This window comes from Carya illinoinensis, chromosome 12, assembly GCF_018687715.1.
Source record: "Carya illinoinensis cultivar Pawnee chromosome 12, C.illinoinensisPawnee_v1, whole genome shotgun sequence".
NCBI lineage: Eukaryota > Viridiplantae > Streptophyta > Magnoliopsida > Fagales > Juglandaceae > Carya > Carya illinoinensis.
This window is the reverse complement of record NC_056763.1, coordinates 13,145,002-13,164,453: the sequence shown is the minus strand read 5'-3', so window position 1 is coordinate 13,164,453 and position 19,452 is coordinate 13,145,002. Positions and strand designations below refer to the sequence as shown.

The 19,452-nt window shown below is 35.8% G+C and overlaps 1 protein-coding gene across 1 annotated transcript; it reads left to right on the top strand.

The window, feature by feature from the left end:
- Positions 1-7,220: 7,220 nt before the first annotated feature.
- Positions 7,221-13,559, top strand: LOC122289261. The gene is made up of 3 exons (XM_043096243.1): positions 7,221-8,939; positions 9,093-11,031; positions 12,709-13,559. Exons 1-3 carry the CDS (start codon positions 7,221-7,223, stop codon positions 13,557-13,559), a joined length of 4,509 nt encoding a protein of 1,502 aa, XP_042952177.1.
- The last annotated feature ends 5,893 nt before the right edge of the window (positions 13,560-19,452 follow it).

Below are 19,452 nucleotides of genomic sequence, written 5' to 3'. Positions count from 1 at the left end.
GACTTTTGGCGTGAGTTGAAAAGTAATATGTTTTTGGGGCCAAATGGGATTTTTGGCGGGCGTGGAAAAATGTGGATTTATGGGACGTGTATTTGGCATCTTTTCATGCATATTGTTGAGTTTAATATATTTTATCTTGTGGCCTTTGGATTATTACTTACCTACGGCACCATTTTGGTACCGTAGATTTTGATGCAGATGTTGAGGAGGAGGAGGAGGCTGAGCCTGAGGAGGCGGCTCTGCCAGAGTTTTGATTTGGAGTTGTTTATGTCAAAAAATATCTCTACTAGTTTTTATGCCTTGTATTATGGTGTTGAAACAATATTTAAGACTTGTAATATTTTATTATGTGTGGTTTAAATGGGTTTGTATTAAACAAAAAATTCTGGTACTTAGTTATAAGACTTTTATTATCCGCTGCATGTTTTTATTATATACTTGTTACATGTACACACACTTGGCACTTGGCGATGGGATGTGTGACCCGTGTTGTCATCATCCCGACGTTTCGATTTCCATGTGTCCATACGTGGGAATTGGGGGCGTCACAATAGATGGTGTGGATTTAGGATTTCAAGGATACAGATCTAGATGATGAATTTGATAAGAATGAATCACTTGTAAGTTGGAGAAGTATTGGCTTTGACTATGGACGCGTAATAGTTGTGTGTATGGATTTGGAGAGTACAGGTCCTTGTTTCATTTTGGCTTGGAAGAAGTGGTTTGGTAGGTGTTAATTTATGAGGACATAGTCTTTTTGCATTTTGGTGAGTCATCAGAGTGTGCGCGAAAGCGTGATTTTTAGAGGTAATTAGGAATTGAAATTTTGTGCTGATTTTGAGGATTAGTGGTGATTCGGAGTTTTAGTAAGAAATTAATCATTTGGTTGTACAAATTATGCTTATTGATAGTTTACTTTGGAAGTGACTATTAGGTTACCAAGGTGTAGTATACAATGAAGGTTTTGAGGTTATAGCATAGGAGTCGTTTAAGGTTAGCTCTGTTCCTTGTATAAAGTTATTAATCGTTGGGATTCTTGGGTGTTGTATTAAGGTTCTTGTGGAAGTGAAGATTTTGGGTTACATGACCATCATAGGAGTACTAGACGTGATGTGCCATTGGGAGACTAGTGCGAGTATAATGGGATCGCCTATAGGAGCAAACTTGACAGAAAATACCCATGTCTATTTAGGTGTTGATGGTTGTATGATTTTCCTAAGCGTGCTCAGTGCTGTATCTTGTATCTTGCTGAGTGTTGATGTTTGACCTCACAAATTTCGAGGATGAAATTTATTTTTAAGGGGGAAGGATGTGATATCCCCTTTTTACATGTATTTTTAAAAATTATTATAATTAGTAGTTTTCTTGTTTTAAATTAAATGTGATTTTTGCGGTATTATTTTATGATTTTTAGGTCGTGAAATTATTTTAACGTGCTTTCTTGCTATTTATTATTGTTTTGTATTTAAATTACTTTTTAATTTAAATTAGTTTATTTATGGGTTTTAAAATTATTTTGTTTTATAATTTTATTATTATTATTTTTATTTAATCATTGCGTTTGAATTATTTTATTTAACTTGTTATTTTGAAAATAATTTTCGTACGACCAGTTTAGTGACCCAAGTTGTGAGGGTTGGACCTCATTTCTTTCCTTCCCTTTTTCTTTTTCTCTTATTTTTCTTTTCTCTTTTTCTTGTTTTTTTCTTTTCTTTCTATTCTTTCTTCTTCTTTTCCTCCCCTGTTTTGCCCCCAGCCCCGTGCAACCCTCTCTCTCTCCCTCTCCCTACATCCGTTTTCTTCCCCTCGCCCAGCACTGCCGCTTGAGCCGTCGTGCTTCTCACCACCCCCACCATTCGATCCCCCACCGACCAGCACACCTACCCACCAATTTTCAGGCCCTCTAGCGCCACCGTTGCTTCACCTCTGGCCACCATTTCTTCACCACTTCATCACCGACCTCTTGCCGACCTAACCCACCCATTTCCAGCTCTGATCCATCGCCAGAGCAACTACCACGAGCTAAAATTGGTTTGGGTCATTTTTGTCTTCCACCGCCATTTTTGCCGCCACCCACAGCCAACCACCACTTCCACTAGCTTCACTAACACCTCTAAGCCATTCCCTATCAATTCAAAGCCTTGATCTGTCCCCATTCAAAAGTGGTATTTTGTGACCCACGGCCACAGTGCATTTTGCACTATTACGTTACTTTGCCGCCGCTTTTTGCACCTCCGTAATTCTTCAAAAAATATATTATACCGCTGTAAGTATTTTTCAAACTTCCTCTAAGATTTAAATATATTTTTGCTTTAACAATACATTATGATTTGGTTGGATGTGCCGAACTGAGGCCAAGGAGTCGGGGGTTGGATGGATTTGAGGATTGAGTTATTTATGTTTGGATGATGTTGAGTTTATTGGATGATTTGTCTTGTCACTTGCATTGCATGGTGCATGCATGTACATGTGTTGAAAAAGGAAAACTGGGTTTTCGTGTAATTGCATGCATTTTCATGTGCATATTTGGAAACTAGGTTTTTATAAGAGAAGGATGTTAATTGTGTTTGAAATGACCTGATTGAACGGTTTGTTAGAGAGTCACTGTAGGGATGGTGGTAAGTAGAGACAGTGGTAGCTTGCGATTCCCGCATACAGTGCACGCGTATTGATGGTGGTAAGTAGGGATGGTGGTAGAGCCCCGCCGATGATTCCTACCTATAGACGGAGTTGTAGGGACGGTGGTAAGTAGGGATGGTTGTAGAGTCTCACCTATGATTCCCGCCTACAATGCTCTGATAGTTGGTTATTGTGCCATTTTATGGGGAAATGGCGGTTGTTTTTAATGTGGGCCTTTATCCGGGATAATGGCGAGGTAATGTTTTGAAGGAAATATTATGGGACAAAAATGGGATTTTTGGCATGTGTTGGAAAATGATTATTTTTTGAAAATGTTTATTTTCGGATCTCATGCATATGACATCATGTTCATGCATATTGTTGTTGCTTAATATATTTTTATCTTGTAGGCTATTTGGATTATTACTTACCTGCAGTACCATCTTTGGTATTATAGACTTTGATGCAAATGACGAGGAGGTTGAGCCCGAGTAGGCGGCTCCGCCGAATGACTGGTTGGAGTTTTGCTTTTATTATTTGGAAATTATTTGCTTGCCTTTAAATTATGTATTTTGATTTTATGATGTTTATGAAAATTTGTAATATTTTGATACAATTGTATTTAAGTGAGTTTGTCTTTTAAACAAATTCCGCTGCGTTGTTTTGTTATACACGTGTTGCATGTATACACACTTGGCACTTACCAATGGAATGCATGACTCGTGTTGTCATCATCTCAATGCCTCGATTTCTACGTGTCTGTGCGTGGGAGTTGGGGGCATCACAGGAATAGTATCCAACGTTGGGAAGAATCATTTTCTTCATTAACATAATGCAAAGTGGTAAGATTGTGTTAATGAGTTATGTAGCATTTGTTTTGAAATAGTAATATTAATTTTGTAAAAGTTAAGTTTGGAAACTATTTTTCGAAGATCATAGAAAACAACTAGTAAAGAAAATCTCAAATAAAGATTTACCATTAGAGAAAAAGAAAGAAATCCGTAGAAAATAGAAAGAAAGATATGCTGAAAAGATGCATCTGGAAGCAATTCCATCGAGTTAAAAGATTCAACTTCATTTGGTGGTGATCAAATGACTACATCAATTGCTGAACCTGCAAATGATGATGTCCAACATATAAACATCATTCAGGACTTTACTGTTCTACAAAAAGTGTCAAAGAGACAACGAATTTTCCGCATTGATGTTGACATCATTGAATCGGCTTCGTCTCATGAAGTATGTGTTCCTCCTAGTGTTAATGCCTGTGTGGTTGATTCAGAGGCAACTTCATCATCAAACAATTTGACGGATTGTTCTGATTGTATGAGTGATTTTATGGATTTCCTGACACGTAAATTGGGAAATACATGCATAGATGAAAGAACCGTCTCTAATCAACTTTTGATTTAATAGGTTTTCCTAAAATTATTTTTTCATCTTTCTTATTCAAGCAGCCTTATATTCTTTTTCATTGAAATTTGGGAGGATCCTATTCAAATAGGCTTCATGTGTTGTTCGAGAGGAGTCAAGCTTTGAAACAATTATACCACCTCGTAGGGGTAAGAAACAAGTATAGTTATATTATTCATTCTTCTTATTCCATTGTCAACTCTTCTTACTCTTCCATTAGTGTCCTTAACCAGATCATTCAAAGAATTATATGAGTTTATGCCAATTGTCTTGTGTTCATTTCTGAACTCAATAGGTGATGGGCATCACCGCTCTGTTGGACTTAGACAATTATTGCAAGTCGTACCATTTGAAGCATATTCTTTGCCATATGTGCCTCATTGCATATATTGTAAAGCAAAGCGATTCTATCATGAAACAAATGGATTTTGCTGTGTTGATGGGAGAATTTCTTTGGCCATAAATGATGCTCCTAATCAGCTTTATGATCTTTCTACATTCGACATAGATAAAGCCAAGCATTTTAAGACCTATGTTTGGACTTATAATAACAAGTTCATATTTACATCTTTTGGAGTTAAATTCGATAGAGATCTTTGTAGACGAAATAGAGGAATTTATAACTTCCGAACTCAGGACAAATCTATCACTATATCAATGATTTAGTCCCTTTAAATGGTCGTCCTTCTTATCTTCAATTGTATTTCTATGATACGGAGCATTAATTAGAAGATTACATTTCTGATTTAGATAGAATGAATCCATCAATTATAGCTCAACTCATTGACATTCTTTGCATCAATTCATATTCTGTGTTTTTTCAGTCTCTTGGTGATTTGCAAAATTTGGAAAATCAAGTAATCCATATAAGATTGGATGCTGGCCTAGATTAACATGCATGCAATGCTCTGACATCTTCACAAGTTGCAGCAATATGGATTGAAAATGAAGATGTAGATCAGCTGGGAGGACAAGACATTTTTATCTTTAGTCATTCTGGTGGAAGTCATATAGTTCAGTCTTATTTTGGCTGCTATAATCCATTTTAGTATCTGTTGTTATTTCCTTTTTACAATACTGGTTGGCATCAAGGCATTGAAAGGGTCAATAGAGGAAGCACATTAATATGTAATGAAATAACCCAATCAATAGATCCTCACTAATGAATATTAGCAGAAGAATTACTTATAAGGGAACAGCGAGGTTAGAGTGTAGTCTTAATCTTTCCATTTTGTACTTAGTATGCAGACATCCAATTTTGTAATATTTTATTCCCTTTCAACTTTTCTAGCATTAAACAAAAAAAGGTTTTTCTTTGATGGTCCTTCTCTCTCTCTCTCTCTCTCTCTCTCTCTCTCTCTCTCTCTCTCTCTCTCTCTCTCTCTCTCTCTCTCTCTCTCTCCTGAGTCAGAGTAAGGTATAGTCCTCCTGTCCTTACAGGGTGGTGTCGTCTCCCTCGGCGGGAGTTTGTCCTTTCACAGGTTTATCCTTGGCGAGAGTTCGTCCTCTCACAGAATTTTTTCTGCTTCCCCCCGCTTGATAGCCACAATGGAGGAAGAAGATCTTGCAAAGAGATGGGAAAGACTTAACCTGTCTTCGACAGAAAGTGAAGTTCTAAAAATCTCTACTGTTAGGTCAGACGAAGGCAACTTACGTAGAAAACACTGTATTGTAGGGGGAGTGATGACAGAAAGAGGTTTAAGTAACGAAGCATTCAGAGTTACAATGTCTCAAGTTTGGAGATTGGAGGGTTGGGTAAAATTTAAAGAGCTAGGGGACTTCCAGTTCCTCATCGAATTCCAATTTCTTGGAGACAAAGAAAAAGTCTTAGGAGGTCGCCCCTGGTTTTTTGATCGAAACTTGGTGTCCTTCCTAGAGGTTGATGAAAATGTATCTCTAAGTGCAATCCATTTCCAATTTGAACCATTCTGGGTACAGTTGCACGGTTTGCCATGGGGAGCAATGATAGAGGAGGTAGGCAGAAATGTGGGCTCATCGGTGGGTCATGTTATAAGGGTGGATGCTGATTCGGATGGTGCTGCTTGGGGCAAGAGTATGAGGATAAGAGTGGCAGTAGACCTACACAAACCACTTTTACGTGGCAAATGGGTGGAAGTGAATAACATGAAACACTGGGTTTCCATTAAGTACGAGAGACTTCAGGCCTACTGTTTTCATTGTGGCATCATTGCTCATAAAGGAAAAAACTGCAATCAACAGAGGGTACATTCTTCTGTGGATGGAACTAAAACTTTGCAATTTGGCCCCTGGCTCAGGGCTCAACCGATGAACTCAAAGATTTTTGACAGTCGACCATATGGGGGCAACCCTGGCTCTCAGAACCAACAGAACAGGCAGAAACATGAGACTACTAAGGATAATGAATGTGAACCAAATGCTGATGATAAGGAGGGAGAAGAGGTATCCAGGACCTCATCTGACCCTCAATCTAAAGAGGGAATAGCTAAAACTAAAACTGAGTCTACCCAAAATACTGTATCACTTATAGATCCTATGACTGAGGCTTATACTCCAATCCACCGGCCCATTAAGCTACCAATCTCAGCCGAAAAGGAAGAGATTACCTCTAACCAGATGCATCATTATGACCTCTGCAAATCTCCATCAGACTTGGGAAGGGAGATGTCCCAAGCCAATGTCAACAAAGAATTGGTATTGCCCAGTATTGTGGGGGTGGTGACTAGGCAAAAAGGGACAACATGGAAAAGGAAGGCCAGGGAGGTTACACTACCTAATCCTAGGGACACGGTCTCTAAAGGCAGAGGAAGCAAGAAAAGAGGTATGACCTCTCAACTAGACTTATCAAAACCTGCGAAAAAAGCTAAAGATACTAATGACAAGTATGAAAACAGTTCCAATCATAAGATGGTGGAGGCTGCTGGGTAGCCCCACCCACAGCCATGATAGGCCTTAGCTGGAACTGTAGGGGGCTTGGGAACCCCCGTACAGTTCGAGAGCTAGACCTCCTTGTGAGGACAAAGTGCCCCCATTTTATTTTCCTTATGGAGACCAAGTGTGGTAGGAAAAGGGCTGAGGTAGTAAGGAACATGTTGCATTTTGAGAACAGCTTTGTGGTTGACAATAGAGGGCCTAGTGGCGGGTTAGCTTTTCTGTGAAAGGACACATTAGATCTAACACTAGAAAACTACTCACAAAACCATATCTCTATGGTACTCAGATTAGCAGAGGAATGTCAACAGATCCTTCTCACTGGCTTTTATGGCTTCCTTGAATCAGCTAGAAAGGGGGATAGTTGGAACCTGATGAAACTGATTAAACCTGCAGAGAACATACCGTGGCTGTGCTTTGGAGATTTCAATGAAATCTTGCATAATCATGAAAAGGTTGGAGGAGCTAACAGACCTTACTCTCAGATGGAAGCCTTTAGAATATCCATGGAATGGTGTGGCCTGAGCGAACTAGGCTTTGTAGGACCCAAATTCACTTGGTGCAATAATAGAATGGGAACACATTTCACTAAAGAAAGACTGGATCGAGCATTGGGAAACATGCTATGGACTAGTATGTTTAATGAAAACAGTTTCAATGTTCTTGCTGCCCAACCATCTGACCACTGCCCTTTATTGATATCTGCAAACAAAAGAGGAAGAAGGGAGCTGTATTTAGTTCCTACAAGAGAGAAAATTTTCAGATTTGAGGCAAGATGGAATCTTCATGAAGCATGCAATAGCATTATTAAATCCTGCTGGTCCCATCAGGATTCTCAACAAGTTTATAATATCAACTCAGTCCTGAGGAAGCTCAACAGATGTAAGGCCTCCCTAAAAGACTGGAGCTCAACCTTATGGAAACATAAGAGGGATATCCAAGCTCAATTGAACAGGCTCCTGGAAATGCAAGACTCTAACACTGGTTCAAGAACAACTGAAGTTAAGGCTCTTCAGAAGGAGATTGATAAAGCCCTTGAAGAAGAAAATCTGAAATGGAAGCAAAGAGCTAAACAGATGTGGCTTAAAGACGGGGATAGGAACTCAAATTACTTCCACAAGTGCGCTAATCAGAGGAGGAAAAACAATAGCATTCAGAAGCTTGTAAGAAATGATGGCCTTACCACAACTGACATAGGTGAGATTTCTTCTATGTTTACCACTTATTTCCAGGAGCTCTTTTCTTCAGCATCTCCAAACAGCATTGATGTCTGTTTGAACCAAGTACATCACCGAGTTAATAGTGAGATGAACTCCAACCTGACCAAACAGTTCACAGCTGAGGAGGTAAAGTCTGCCCTCTTCCAAATGAACCCCATGGGTGCCCCTGGCCCAGATGGTTTTCCTGCATTATTTTACCAATCTCACTGGGATGTTGTAGGAGAAGAGGTCACTAAAGCAGTGTTGGATATCCTAAATGGGAATGGGGAAATTTCACACATAAATGAAACCTATATTGTTTTAATCCCGAAAGTTAAAAACCCTCAAACAGTTATGGACTTCAAACCAATATCTCTTTGCAATGTCATTTACAAAGTGGTCTCTAAAACTCTTTCTAATAGACTGAAGTTGATCCTTCCTTCGATCATTGCTCCCACTCAAAGTGCTTTTATTCAGGGGAGGATGATTCAGGATAATGTTATTGTGGCTTTTGAAACTTTGCACTCCATGTCCATCAAAGGCAAAGGGCAACAAGGTTACATGGCCATAAAATTAGACCTGAGCAAGGCCTTCGATAGGGTGGAATGGGAGTTTTTGGCAAAGGTCATGGCTAAAATGGGTTTCAACAGAAGATGGATATTTCTGACAATGCAGTGTGTAACTACAGTCTCCTACTCCACACTTATTAATGGGAAACCTCAAGGCAATTTCTCTCCATCAAGAGGGATTCGACAAGGGGACCCCCTTTCTCCCTACCTTTTCATTCTGGTAGCTGAGGTCCTTAGCAGCCTTCTGAACCATGCTGAAACCACCAAGCTCATCCAGGGCTTTCCTATCTGCAGGGGGAGGCTTAGCATTAACCACCTTTTGTTTGCTGATGATAGCCTTCTATTCTGTCGAGCTAATGCAAGAGAATGAGCTTCAATCCAGGTTATTCTAAATCTCTATGAGGAGGCCTCAGGTCAGAAGCTCAACAAGTCTAAAACCTCGATCTATTTCAGTCCTAATACAAGACCAGCAACTAGGGAGTACATCTTGAGTCTTGCTCAAACAAGAGCCTCCTCTTGTTATGAAAGGTATCTGGGTCTCCCAAATCTCATAGGCAGATCTAAATATGCTGCTTTCAAGGGCATACTAGATAGAGTCAGGGGAAAAGTCAGTAACTGGAAAAACAAATTTCTATCCCAGGCAGGGAAGGATATTCTCCTCAAGGCAGTGGTTCAAGCCCTCCCTACCTACTGCATGGGAGTTTTTAAACTCCCCAAATCCCTTCTAGGTGAGATCAACAAAGTTATGAACCAGTTCTGGTGGGGTCATCTCCAAAATGAAAAAAAGGTGCATTGGGTGTCTTGGGGACAGATGGGTAGATCGAAAACTAGAGGAGGTTTGGGTTATAGAGACCTTGAGAGCTTTAATTTGGCTCTACTGGCCAAGCAGGGGTGGAGACTTCTTCAATATCCTGACTCTATAGCTGCTCAAGTCCTCAAGCTGAAATACTTCCCAGATGTGGATTTCTTTCAAGCCAAGTTGGGCTCTAGACCATCTTTCATATGGAGAAGCATTCAGGCTGCAAGAGGTTTGGTTGAAAAAGGGTCACTATGGCGCATAGGTAATGGTCTAGGAACCAAAATCTGGAAAGATAGATGGTTGCCCCAACCTTCTAGTTACAAAATCCAAAGCCCTGTCCATCTGTTTCCTGAGAATGAAGTGGTGGCAAGACTCATTAATAATGAGACAAAACAATGGGATAGAGGTCTAACCACAGCTCTTTTTGGGCCTGATACAGCTTCTTTAATTCAAAGAATTCCTATCAGTTTTTCTGGTGCCAACGACAGACTCATTTGGTTGGGCACCAAAGATGGATCTTTCTCAGTCAAGTCTGCCTATCATTTGCAGAAAGAGTCCATGGAACAACTTAAGGGTCAATCCTCTAGAGGAATACAGAACAAGGAAGTTTGGACAGGATGCTGGAAGCTGCAGATCCCTAATGCAACTAAGGTTTTCATCTGGAGGGCCTGCCTGGAATCTCTTCCAACCATGCTCAACCTATCTAAGAGGAAGATAGTAGATTCCCCTATATGCCCCATCTGTTGCAGGGAACAGGAATCCACAACTCATGCACTGTGGGAATGTAGTTCTGCTATGGATGTATGGAGTCAAGGCCATATAGTGTTTCAAAAAAGTTCTTTAAGAAAAGCCAATTTCAAAGAGCTTTTCGAGAGCCTATATAGTCAGTGTGATCAAAGCTTAATGGAACAGTTTTCTGTGGTAGCCAGGAGCATTTGGTCTAGAAGAAACAAGATGATCTTCGAGGGGTCCTTTGTGCATCCAAGTCTGTTAGTAAATCAGGCTTCACAATCATTGACTGATTATAGGACTGCCCAAGAGAACTGGAAGACAAAGGCTCAGATCCACTCTCAAGCATCCGTGTGGTCTCCCCCTCCATCAGGTGTCACGAAAATTAACTGGGATGCTGCTGTGGATGGTCCTAACAATAGAATTGGTATTGGTCTGGTGGCTCGAGACCAAGTGGGTAATGTTATGATCAGCAAAAAGCTCTCCATTTCTTGCTTTCCTGAACCTCTGCTGGCTGAAGCTATAGGTGCTTTTCATGCGGTTTCCCTGGCCAAGGAGATGGGTCTCACTTCTGTTATCTTTGAAGGGGATTCCTTACAGGTTGTTAATGGTCTCAATCTCCCTTCAGACAGGGGCGATAGTGTGGGCATGTTTTTATCTGACACTAAGAGTATTCTCTCTAGTTTTAGTCTTTGGTTTGTGGTTTTTGTTGGGAGGAGTGGTAATCACTGTGCTCATGTACTAGCCAAAGAATCTCTAATGTTAGCTGTGAACTCGATTGAACTGGTCTATGGTACACCATGTAATCGTGGCCCCTTTTAATGGGTTTTATATGAAAGTATGACGTTTCTCTCAAAAAAAAAAAAAGCATTAAACAAAAAAAGAAATGATCCAATTGTTTTGTGCCGTGAATATTATTGCTACAAATTGTAAATTAGAGAAAATGTCATATCAATTTTGTTGCTATCAAGTCGTCTATTGCAACAATTTGTTGTTGATATGTATGTTAAGATTGAGACTTCAAGATTAGATTATTTCTGTAGCAAACAACAACATATTCAATCTGAGTTATATCAAGGTATTGTTGATACCATTACGCTTGGGGAAACTAATGCTTCTAATATTGGAAAATGGATTATTCTGCCTCCATCGTTTATTGGGGATCCAAGAGACATGCAAAAATGATGCTTGGACCATGTGGAGTGTTGAATCCAAAAAATGGTTGTTGCAAAAGCCATTATCCAAAAAGTTTTGCATCCGGTACGACTGTTGGAAATGATTGCTTCCCAATATATAGGCATTCTGACAATGGAATAACTGTTAAAGTGAGATGTCATAATTTAGATAACCTTTGGATCATTCCATATAATCCATATTTGCTTGAAACATTTGATTGCCACATTAATGTCGATATTTTTTCTACGATAAAAGCAGTCAAATATCTTTATAAGTACATTAACAATGGCATGATCGTGTTGTTTTCAATTTGGTTTCTGAACAAAACAATCAACAAATTGAAGAAATCCAACAATTTCAATCGGCCCGATAGATTGCTCCACCTGAAGCTATGTGGATAATATATGACTTCATTGTTAATGAAATGTACCTAGCAATATATAGCTTACATTTATATTTGAGGATTAACACCATGTGACTTTTTGAGCAAATGAAGACTTAATCAATGTTCTCAACTCTGATCGGTCTATCAAATTGATATTAACAGAATTCTTTGCATTAAACCGAGTGGATGAGAATGTTAAGACATTGTTGTACAAAGAATTTCCAGAATTCTATGTTTGGAGCTAACAATACAAAGAGTGGACTCGTCGAGAAAAGAAAATTGTTATAGGCCGAATTGTTGCAACAAACCCATTTGAAGGTAAGAGGCATTATCTACAGATATTGCTAAATCATGTAAGAGGACTTTTGTCGTTTGAAGATCTTAGGACAGTTGATGGTGTTGTGGCTCCAACATTTCATGAGACGGCAACTATGCATGGTTTACTATAGAGAAACAGTAGCTTAGAAGATTGTTTACACGAAACATCTCTATATCAAATGATGTCTACTTTGAGACTGTTATTTGCAACTATATTGGTTTATTGTAATCCAACCAATCCGAGAGAGATTTGGGAATATTTTGAGCAAAATATGTCAGTTGATTTTAGGTCAACTGAAGATTCTATATTGAATGTAAGACTGCAAGTTTTGCGCTCAATCTCTTTTACGCTTGAATCAATGGAAAAAGACATAAATTCGTTTCATCTTCTTGATGACTACATTTGTTTTGACAAAGGCCAATTCGAATCTAGGGAAATCGATGATGAATTGGCTGTTGAAATTCCAGAAGAAGCTATTGCTGCATCATAAGCCCTTAATAGTGAACAACGATATGTCTATAATTTAGTTTTGGGAAAGGTTTTTTAAAACAAAACTGCTACATTCTTTAGTGATGGCCCTGGTGGGACAGGGAAGACATTTCTATACAAGGCACTTCTCACAAAAGTAAGATTAAGAAAATTAGTAGCACTTTCAACTGCTTCATCTCATGTTGCTGCATCTATCCTTCCTAGAGGTGGATCGGCACACTCGTGCTTTAATATTCCACTGGATATTGATGAACAGAGCATGTGTTGTGTCAGTAAACAAAGTGCCCTGGCAAAGCTACTACGTGTAGCAAGGTTAATTATATGGGATGAGGCCCTTATGTCAAGAAAACAACACATCAAAGCATTAACATTCGGTGGAAAAATTGTACTTTTTTATGAAGACTTTCACCAGGTTTTACCTGTGGTTTGTAAAGGAATAAGGCAAGAACAGGTTGACACCAGTTTGGTTTCTTCCTATTTGTGGCCTACATTGATCAAGCATCATTTGATTGAAAATATGCGAGCAAGATTGGATTCAGTTTTTTCAGAATATGTGTTAGAATTAGGTAATGGAATGCCACCAATTACACTTGATGAAACTATAAAAATTCCTGATGACATGCTTGTCTTCCATGATATTCATGAATATTCAATAAATATTTCAGCAATGATGAATCGGGTCATATTAACAGATCATTTAATAGATGTTGTCTTTTATGATATTCATGAATATTCAATAAATATTTCAGCAATGATGACTCGGGTCATATTAACACCAAACAACAATTATGATGATGGAATAAATGTATTACTAATTCATAGGTTTCCTTCTGAGCTTAGGCGATATTATAGCTTTGATAAAGCAATAGATGCATCGGAACAATCAGTTATGGAGAATTTTTTAAATACTCTAACCCCAAATGGACTTCCTCCTCATGAATTGTTACTGTAGATAAACTGTCCCATCATGCTACTTAGAAACATTAATTCTTTAGAAGGACTATGCAACAGAGCACATCTAATTTGTCGGGCTTTTGATTTAAATATCATTAATGCAAAAATCATAGTTGGGCATCATGGTGGAAAAAAAATCTTTATTCCAAGATTCCATTCTTACCAAATGTTGATGAAAATAGTGGTGGCTTCTCATTCAAACGAACTCAGTTCCCTATCAGATTAAGCTTTGCAATGACTCTAAATAAGTCAGAAGGGTAAACATTAGATTTTGTTGGGATATATTTACCTCAACTTGTTTTCTCACATGATCAATTATATTTTGCTTTATCAAGGGCTAAGACTGCATCTACAATAAAGATTTTAATACGGCCAATGTCAATTGAACGATCAGAAAAAAACTGCACAAAAAATATTGTGAATACGGAATTTTTAAGATTACCATGTTCAGATTAATGTTATAGGGGTAATGAATCAATTGAATAATTTGAGTTTAACTACTTAAACAAAATTGCGCATTTAATAGAATTCTCTTTTATGTATGTTTAGTATTGTGTTCTTTAATTTATTGTGTTTTTTAATGCTCTTTGCAATATTTTGTAATTTAGTATTGTGTTTACCATACTTACACATTTAATATCTTTATATGTGAACAGCTTTAAAAATGCAGACGGTTTATACATCGATAAAAGATATCACTCCAAGTACAAGGAATTGGAAAATCAAAATAATCGTGGAAGACAAGTCACCCAAACAAACAGGTCAATGCTCACCAGTGAAGTACCAAAGCCTAACATTAATTGATACAGAGGTATAGTATTTATTTCTATTGTTTTTTATTTTTTTAGTATACTAAAAACCGGTAAATGATTTTGTTATTTTTGCATCCTATCTATTAAGCTTTGTTTTTTATTATTTTTTTACTAATGATTTGTTGGGTATTTTGATGTTGGATTTTTTTAATATTTTTATATCATATAAATGTTGTTGATGTTCTGTTCATTTAGTTATCTTCCTATAACACATTTAAAAAAATATTAATTTTTTAAAATCCAAAAATAATTTAAAATCAAACAATATTATTATACTCAATTATTCATTACATTTTTTTTTGTAAATTATTCGTTACAATTTTTTATACTATACAGGGAAATCGATTGCTAGCTATGATGTTTGATAATGATATTGACTCACGAGATGATACTTTGCATATTTTCTGATCATATTATATCAGCAATGCATATGTGAAGCCATTGGATCTGAAGTATAAAATTGAAACAAATGAATATTAAGGGATCTTAAATTCTAGAATGATAATTGAGGAAGTTCCAAACGATGAAGAACAATTGGAGCCACTAAAGTGCCAACTGATTCCATTCAATGAATTAGACTCTTACAAATACTCAATTGCATAAATAGGTAATTTTCTCTTTATTTTAGAATCTTTAATTCTCAATATATTAAAAATTTAAATCTTATTTGTCAGATGTTTTAGCTATTGCAATCTATATCAAGCCTTGTAGAGAGATAACTTCAGCGCATGGACCAACAACCATTCAAGAACTAGTATATGTTATTGATCAAGGGTAAAAATATTTTTTGGGTACTTCACTCTTTTAAAATTATGTTTCAGTTTTTATTTCTTGCATATTCTGTTAATTCTTTTTTTATTCCAATTTTGTAGCTTAAACCCCATATGTTTAACTTTATGGAGTCGATTTATGCAAGATGAATGCAAAAAAATCTCAAAAATAATTGGGACAAAGCTGGTTATACTTGTAACAAGCATAAGAGTATAATGATATCTTTAATAATTAACAATCTTATATTTTCTTTTATATTGTATATGCTTGCATTAATCATGATCTCTATTTCCAATGAAAGATTATCTCTTTCGTCACGTCCAAAAAGTAAATTTATGATTAATCATGTTCTTCTTGAAGCAACTTCATTGCAAGAGTGGTAATCGTCACATATAAGTCATTATTCGTTTCATGCCACTTGAATATTGAAATTTCCATATTTTTATTTCTTATGTTACATTTGTTTTGATGAATTTTAAGGGTGGTGATTAATGATTCATTACTTGAGTGAATTATTGCAAAATGCTCGACATACCCGTTTGCATCTCTATCTTTTGTTGGTATTCGATCGGGAAATAATAAAAAATTATGATGTTGCTGAGTTGATCAAAAGTTTGCAACCCATGGTGGTAAAATTTAAATATTTATACAATCAATTAATCTAACAAATTATTTTTAATGTAATGTAGAGAGCAAAATTTTGGATAAAGGTGAAGATAATTGATTGAGCTGAAATATTGCATATTTTTATACATTTAGAACTAATATATTTTATTTATTTTATTATATTATTATTGGTTTTATATACAAAAATGTTAAGATGAATAAATCCGAGTTGTGATTTAAATTAATTAATAGCATGGTTTATGCTTAATTTTATAACTTGTGATTTAATTAGACTATATTTTTTTTCCATATACATAACACACCTTTGATATTTTACTCTTCATTTTTATTTTCTTCTCTGATTTCTATTTTTATTTTTTTTTTATAAATAGATGAAGCATGTGGATTGAAAAGATATAAAAACAAATAAAAAGGAAAGAGTGAATTGATGCTGTGCGTTTTGAGCTTTTGCACGCCACATGAAAGGGATTAAAAAGGACTTTTGGCATTACATGGGGAGTTCAAGACCTCGATGGCACCACTTTTTATGGGAACGGAAATTTTCAGCCGCAAGATACATTTTTCTTTTGGGAGATTCAATTCATGCCGCACGGCAACACACATTTTGGTATTAGACTTTGACTGAGTGCCGTATATAATTTCATTTGCGCATTAATGCATTTAGCACCGTAGGGAACTTGGGAGATAAGAGAATTCATTCTTCTGTTTTCAGAGGAATTGCAATGTATTGAAAAGCTTCTTGAGGGGTCTAATTGCTGCTACAGTCCAACCTCCACCACTACTTTCAATCTCCATCTCCATTTATTTGGCTTGTTCTTTTCATTCCCTACATTTTATTTAATTTTAATTTGAAGTTTATGGTGTATTGTTGATATTTTTGGATTAAAAGTTTGGGCATTTTATTTGCTATTTATTTTATTTTATATTGGTTATTTTTCTTGTTTCTTTAAGCTTCCATTAAATATGTATTACAATTACATTTTAGATTGATTGAAGGTTAATTAGGATTTAAATAATTTCAGTTTATTATTTAATTTTCAAATTAATTAAAATTGTTTAGCGTAGTTGAGTCCTTAAATGTTAATTTCAATTTGTTAGTCTTTTACATTCTATTTCGACGCTAAAAAAAATTCAAAAGTGTGAATCTAGTCTATGACTAGTGCTCTTTTTATTTCCGTTGCACTCTTCCATTCATTATACATACCACCACTTTTGTTTGTGAAACTTTTCACTATTTTATACGAATTTAGATTTAAACAACTTTTCCCTACGAAACGATTTAAGAATTTTATTCCTAATTATTACACGACATCTTCCTGCATTTGGAATAGTCTTTGTGCTACTCATTTTTTAGTGAGTCAATAATTGTGGTTAACTTGTGCCAAATATTTTTTTACATGTCATGTATTGGCTGTAATAAAGGAAATGGACATGATTACAATGATAGCTTCCTTTATTACCATTGCAAACACCAAAACACTTTCCAACAACGGTATGCATCTTTCAAATTTTTTATTTGATAATTTATGTTATAGATTTAATGTATAGTTTTTATTGATTCTAACTTAAAATAATATTTCCAGCAAATTTATAATTTTCGAGCATATGTTGAACTCAACAATGGTATATGGAGACTATCTGCTGTTATGTTTGGTAAAGTTGTGGAAGAAACATTCGGTTGTTTGGCAGTTGAGCTTATGAATCGATCATACTAGTGATGTATGTCTTCTTATTTTTCATTACTTTATTGTTGCGAGTAAAAAAGTCTATCTTAGAATTTTTGACATATTTACTACATTATCTATAAGTATATTGAGGTTTATATTAAAAAAAAAAAACTATTAAAAGCAAATTATAACAAAAATCATTTAAATTGATTTTTATATACTTGTCTGTTGTGCCAATTTTATTTTTATTTATAACATGTATAACAATTTAATTAAAAACATTGCATTCGAAGATTTGTGTTAATTTACAAGACATCAATTTTCAGTTCTTTAAGTTTTTATTAATCATGCAAGGCTATTAAAAATTTCTTTTGTAGGAACATTTGTCATATACAGAAAATCTTGTAGCACAAGCTTCACAGAAAGAGTGGATGATTGAAATTTTGGTAGACCTCAATCCACTCAAGCAACAGTAACACAACAATTTCAATGTCATCTCTATTGATGTTATCCAAGATGACACAAAATGATGGATTATATTTTGAACTAATGTTTCTGTTGGACTTATATTAAGCTTATCGTAGTCAACTTTTCTAAAACTATCGATGTTATAAATATGTGTTGGATTATGTTATATTTTGAACTAATGTTTTTGTTGGGCTTGTATTAAACTTATTGTAGATAATTTGCTAAAATTATCGTTGTTATAAATATGTGTTGGACTATGTTATATTTTCAACAAATGTTTTTATCTTCTAATATATGCAAGTATGTAATTATTATACTCTATTTAAATTATCCTCAAATATTTGCTAAAATTCACATTCTTTTCCCTGTGCCTTAAATTATTGATTGAAATCAACTTTTTTTATGAAATATATATTATTTTTTTAAAATAATTACAACTAGACAAACGTGCTTTGCACGTTACTTTTGTCCTAGTATATATATATATCTAATTTTTAAAGCAAGGGAACGTAATTTCCATACACGGGCTGGCCATCCATTCATGCATTAGTCGCCGTTAAGCTTAAAATAATTTGAAAGGCGATCATGGCAATTAATATTAGAAAATTTAGAAATTGGGACATATCTCTCAATCTTCTTCCCTCTTTATCCTATATACTATGTCAATTTAATTTATTACTCAGCACTGGTAAAATTTAAGTTCTAAAATATAAACACATCGACTTTTTTAGACCATGGAATAGTGCTAATAAATTTGTAGATGCAAGAGTGCTGGTGCATAAGCTCTGAAACGGAACCATGCTTCTTCTATTATCGATGATCCGGAGCAAAATTAATGTTATCACCAGGCGGGTCAACGAGCTTAAGTAAGCGCCTTAAACTCCTTCGGATATCACTGCAATTATTTGCAATCTCTTCTACGATAGATAAGAATAGATTAGTTAATACCCAAGAAATCAACTTGATAGTTTTAGTTACTATCCAATGTTTCAGATCACCATCAAAGATGGTATGCTTTTTTAGAAAAGAAGGTGATTTACACCAATCATGCATACCCTTTCTTTTTTGTGAGAACATGCATGCATGTAGCAGTGTTTAACTTGAGGAAAATAGGGTATTATACTATTATCATTCTCTGTAGGTACACTTCAAATTCCTTATTTAGGACATGATCATCACAGAGTTCTCATTAAAAATTATATGCTTTTTCTAAAAGGAAAATAAAAATCGAAATATGCAAAACAGGATAGCATGCTAAAATTACATACCGCGGTGATCATCAACAACTCCTGTGATTTCCAGGAAATTAGCAAATTTGTTGTTGTTGGGTATTTCTCGGGTAGAAACATCCCCTGCAAGGATCATAAATACAATCAAGTAAAATAAAATGGTGATAGTGGAGAGCAGCTTGCAGTCAACCATTTTAGGAATATTAGGGAAATTAAATGTACCAGCTTCTCCCTTAAATAGCGCTTAAATACTTGAGGTTTAGGAAGTCAAGTTTGGAATTGGTCTTGGAAGCCAAATGCAAGAGAACTTTGAACTG

Bases quoted from the DNA above. Each gene is read 5' to 3' on its own strand.
- LOC122289261 (XM_043096243.1), top strand. From the start codon at position 7,221: ATGGTACTCAGATTAGCAGAGGAATGTCAACAGATCCTTCTCACTGGC. The intron at 8,940-9,092 runs GTCCTTAGCAGC...GCTTCAATCCAG, and splicing joins TTTTCATTCTGGTAGCTGAG to GTTATTCTAAATCTCTATGA. The intron at 11,032-12,708 runs GTACACCATGTA...CTGGTGGGACAG, and splicing joins CTCGATTGAACTGGTCTATG to GGAAGACATTTCTATACAAG.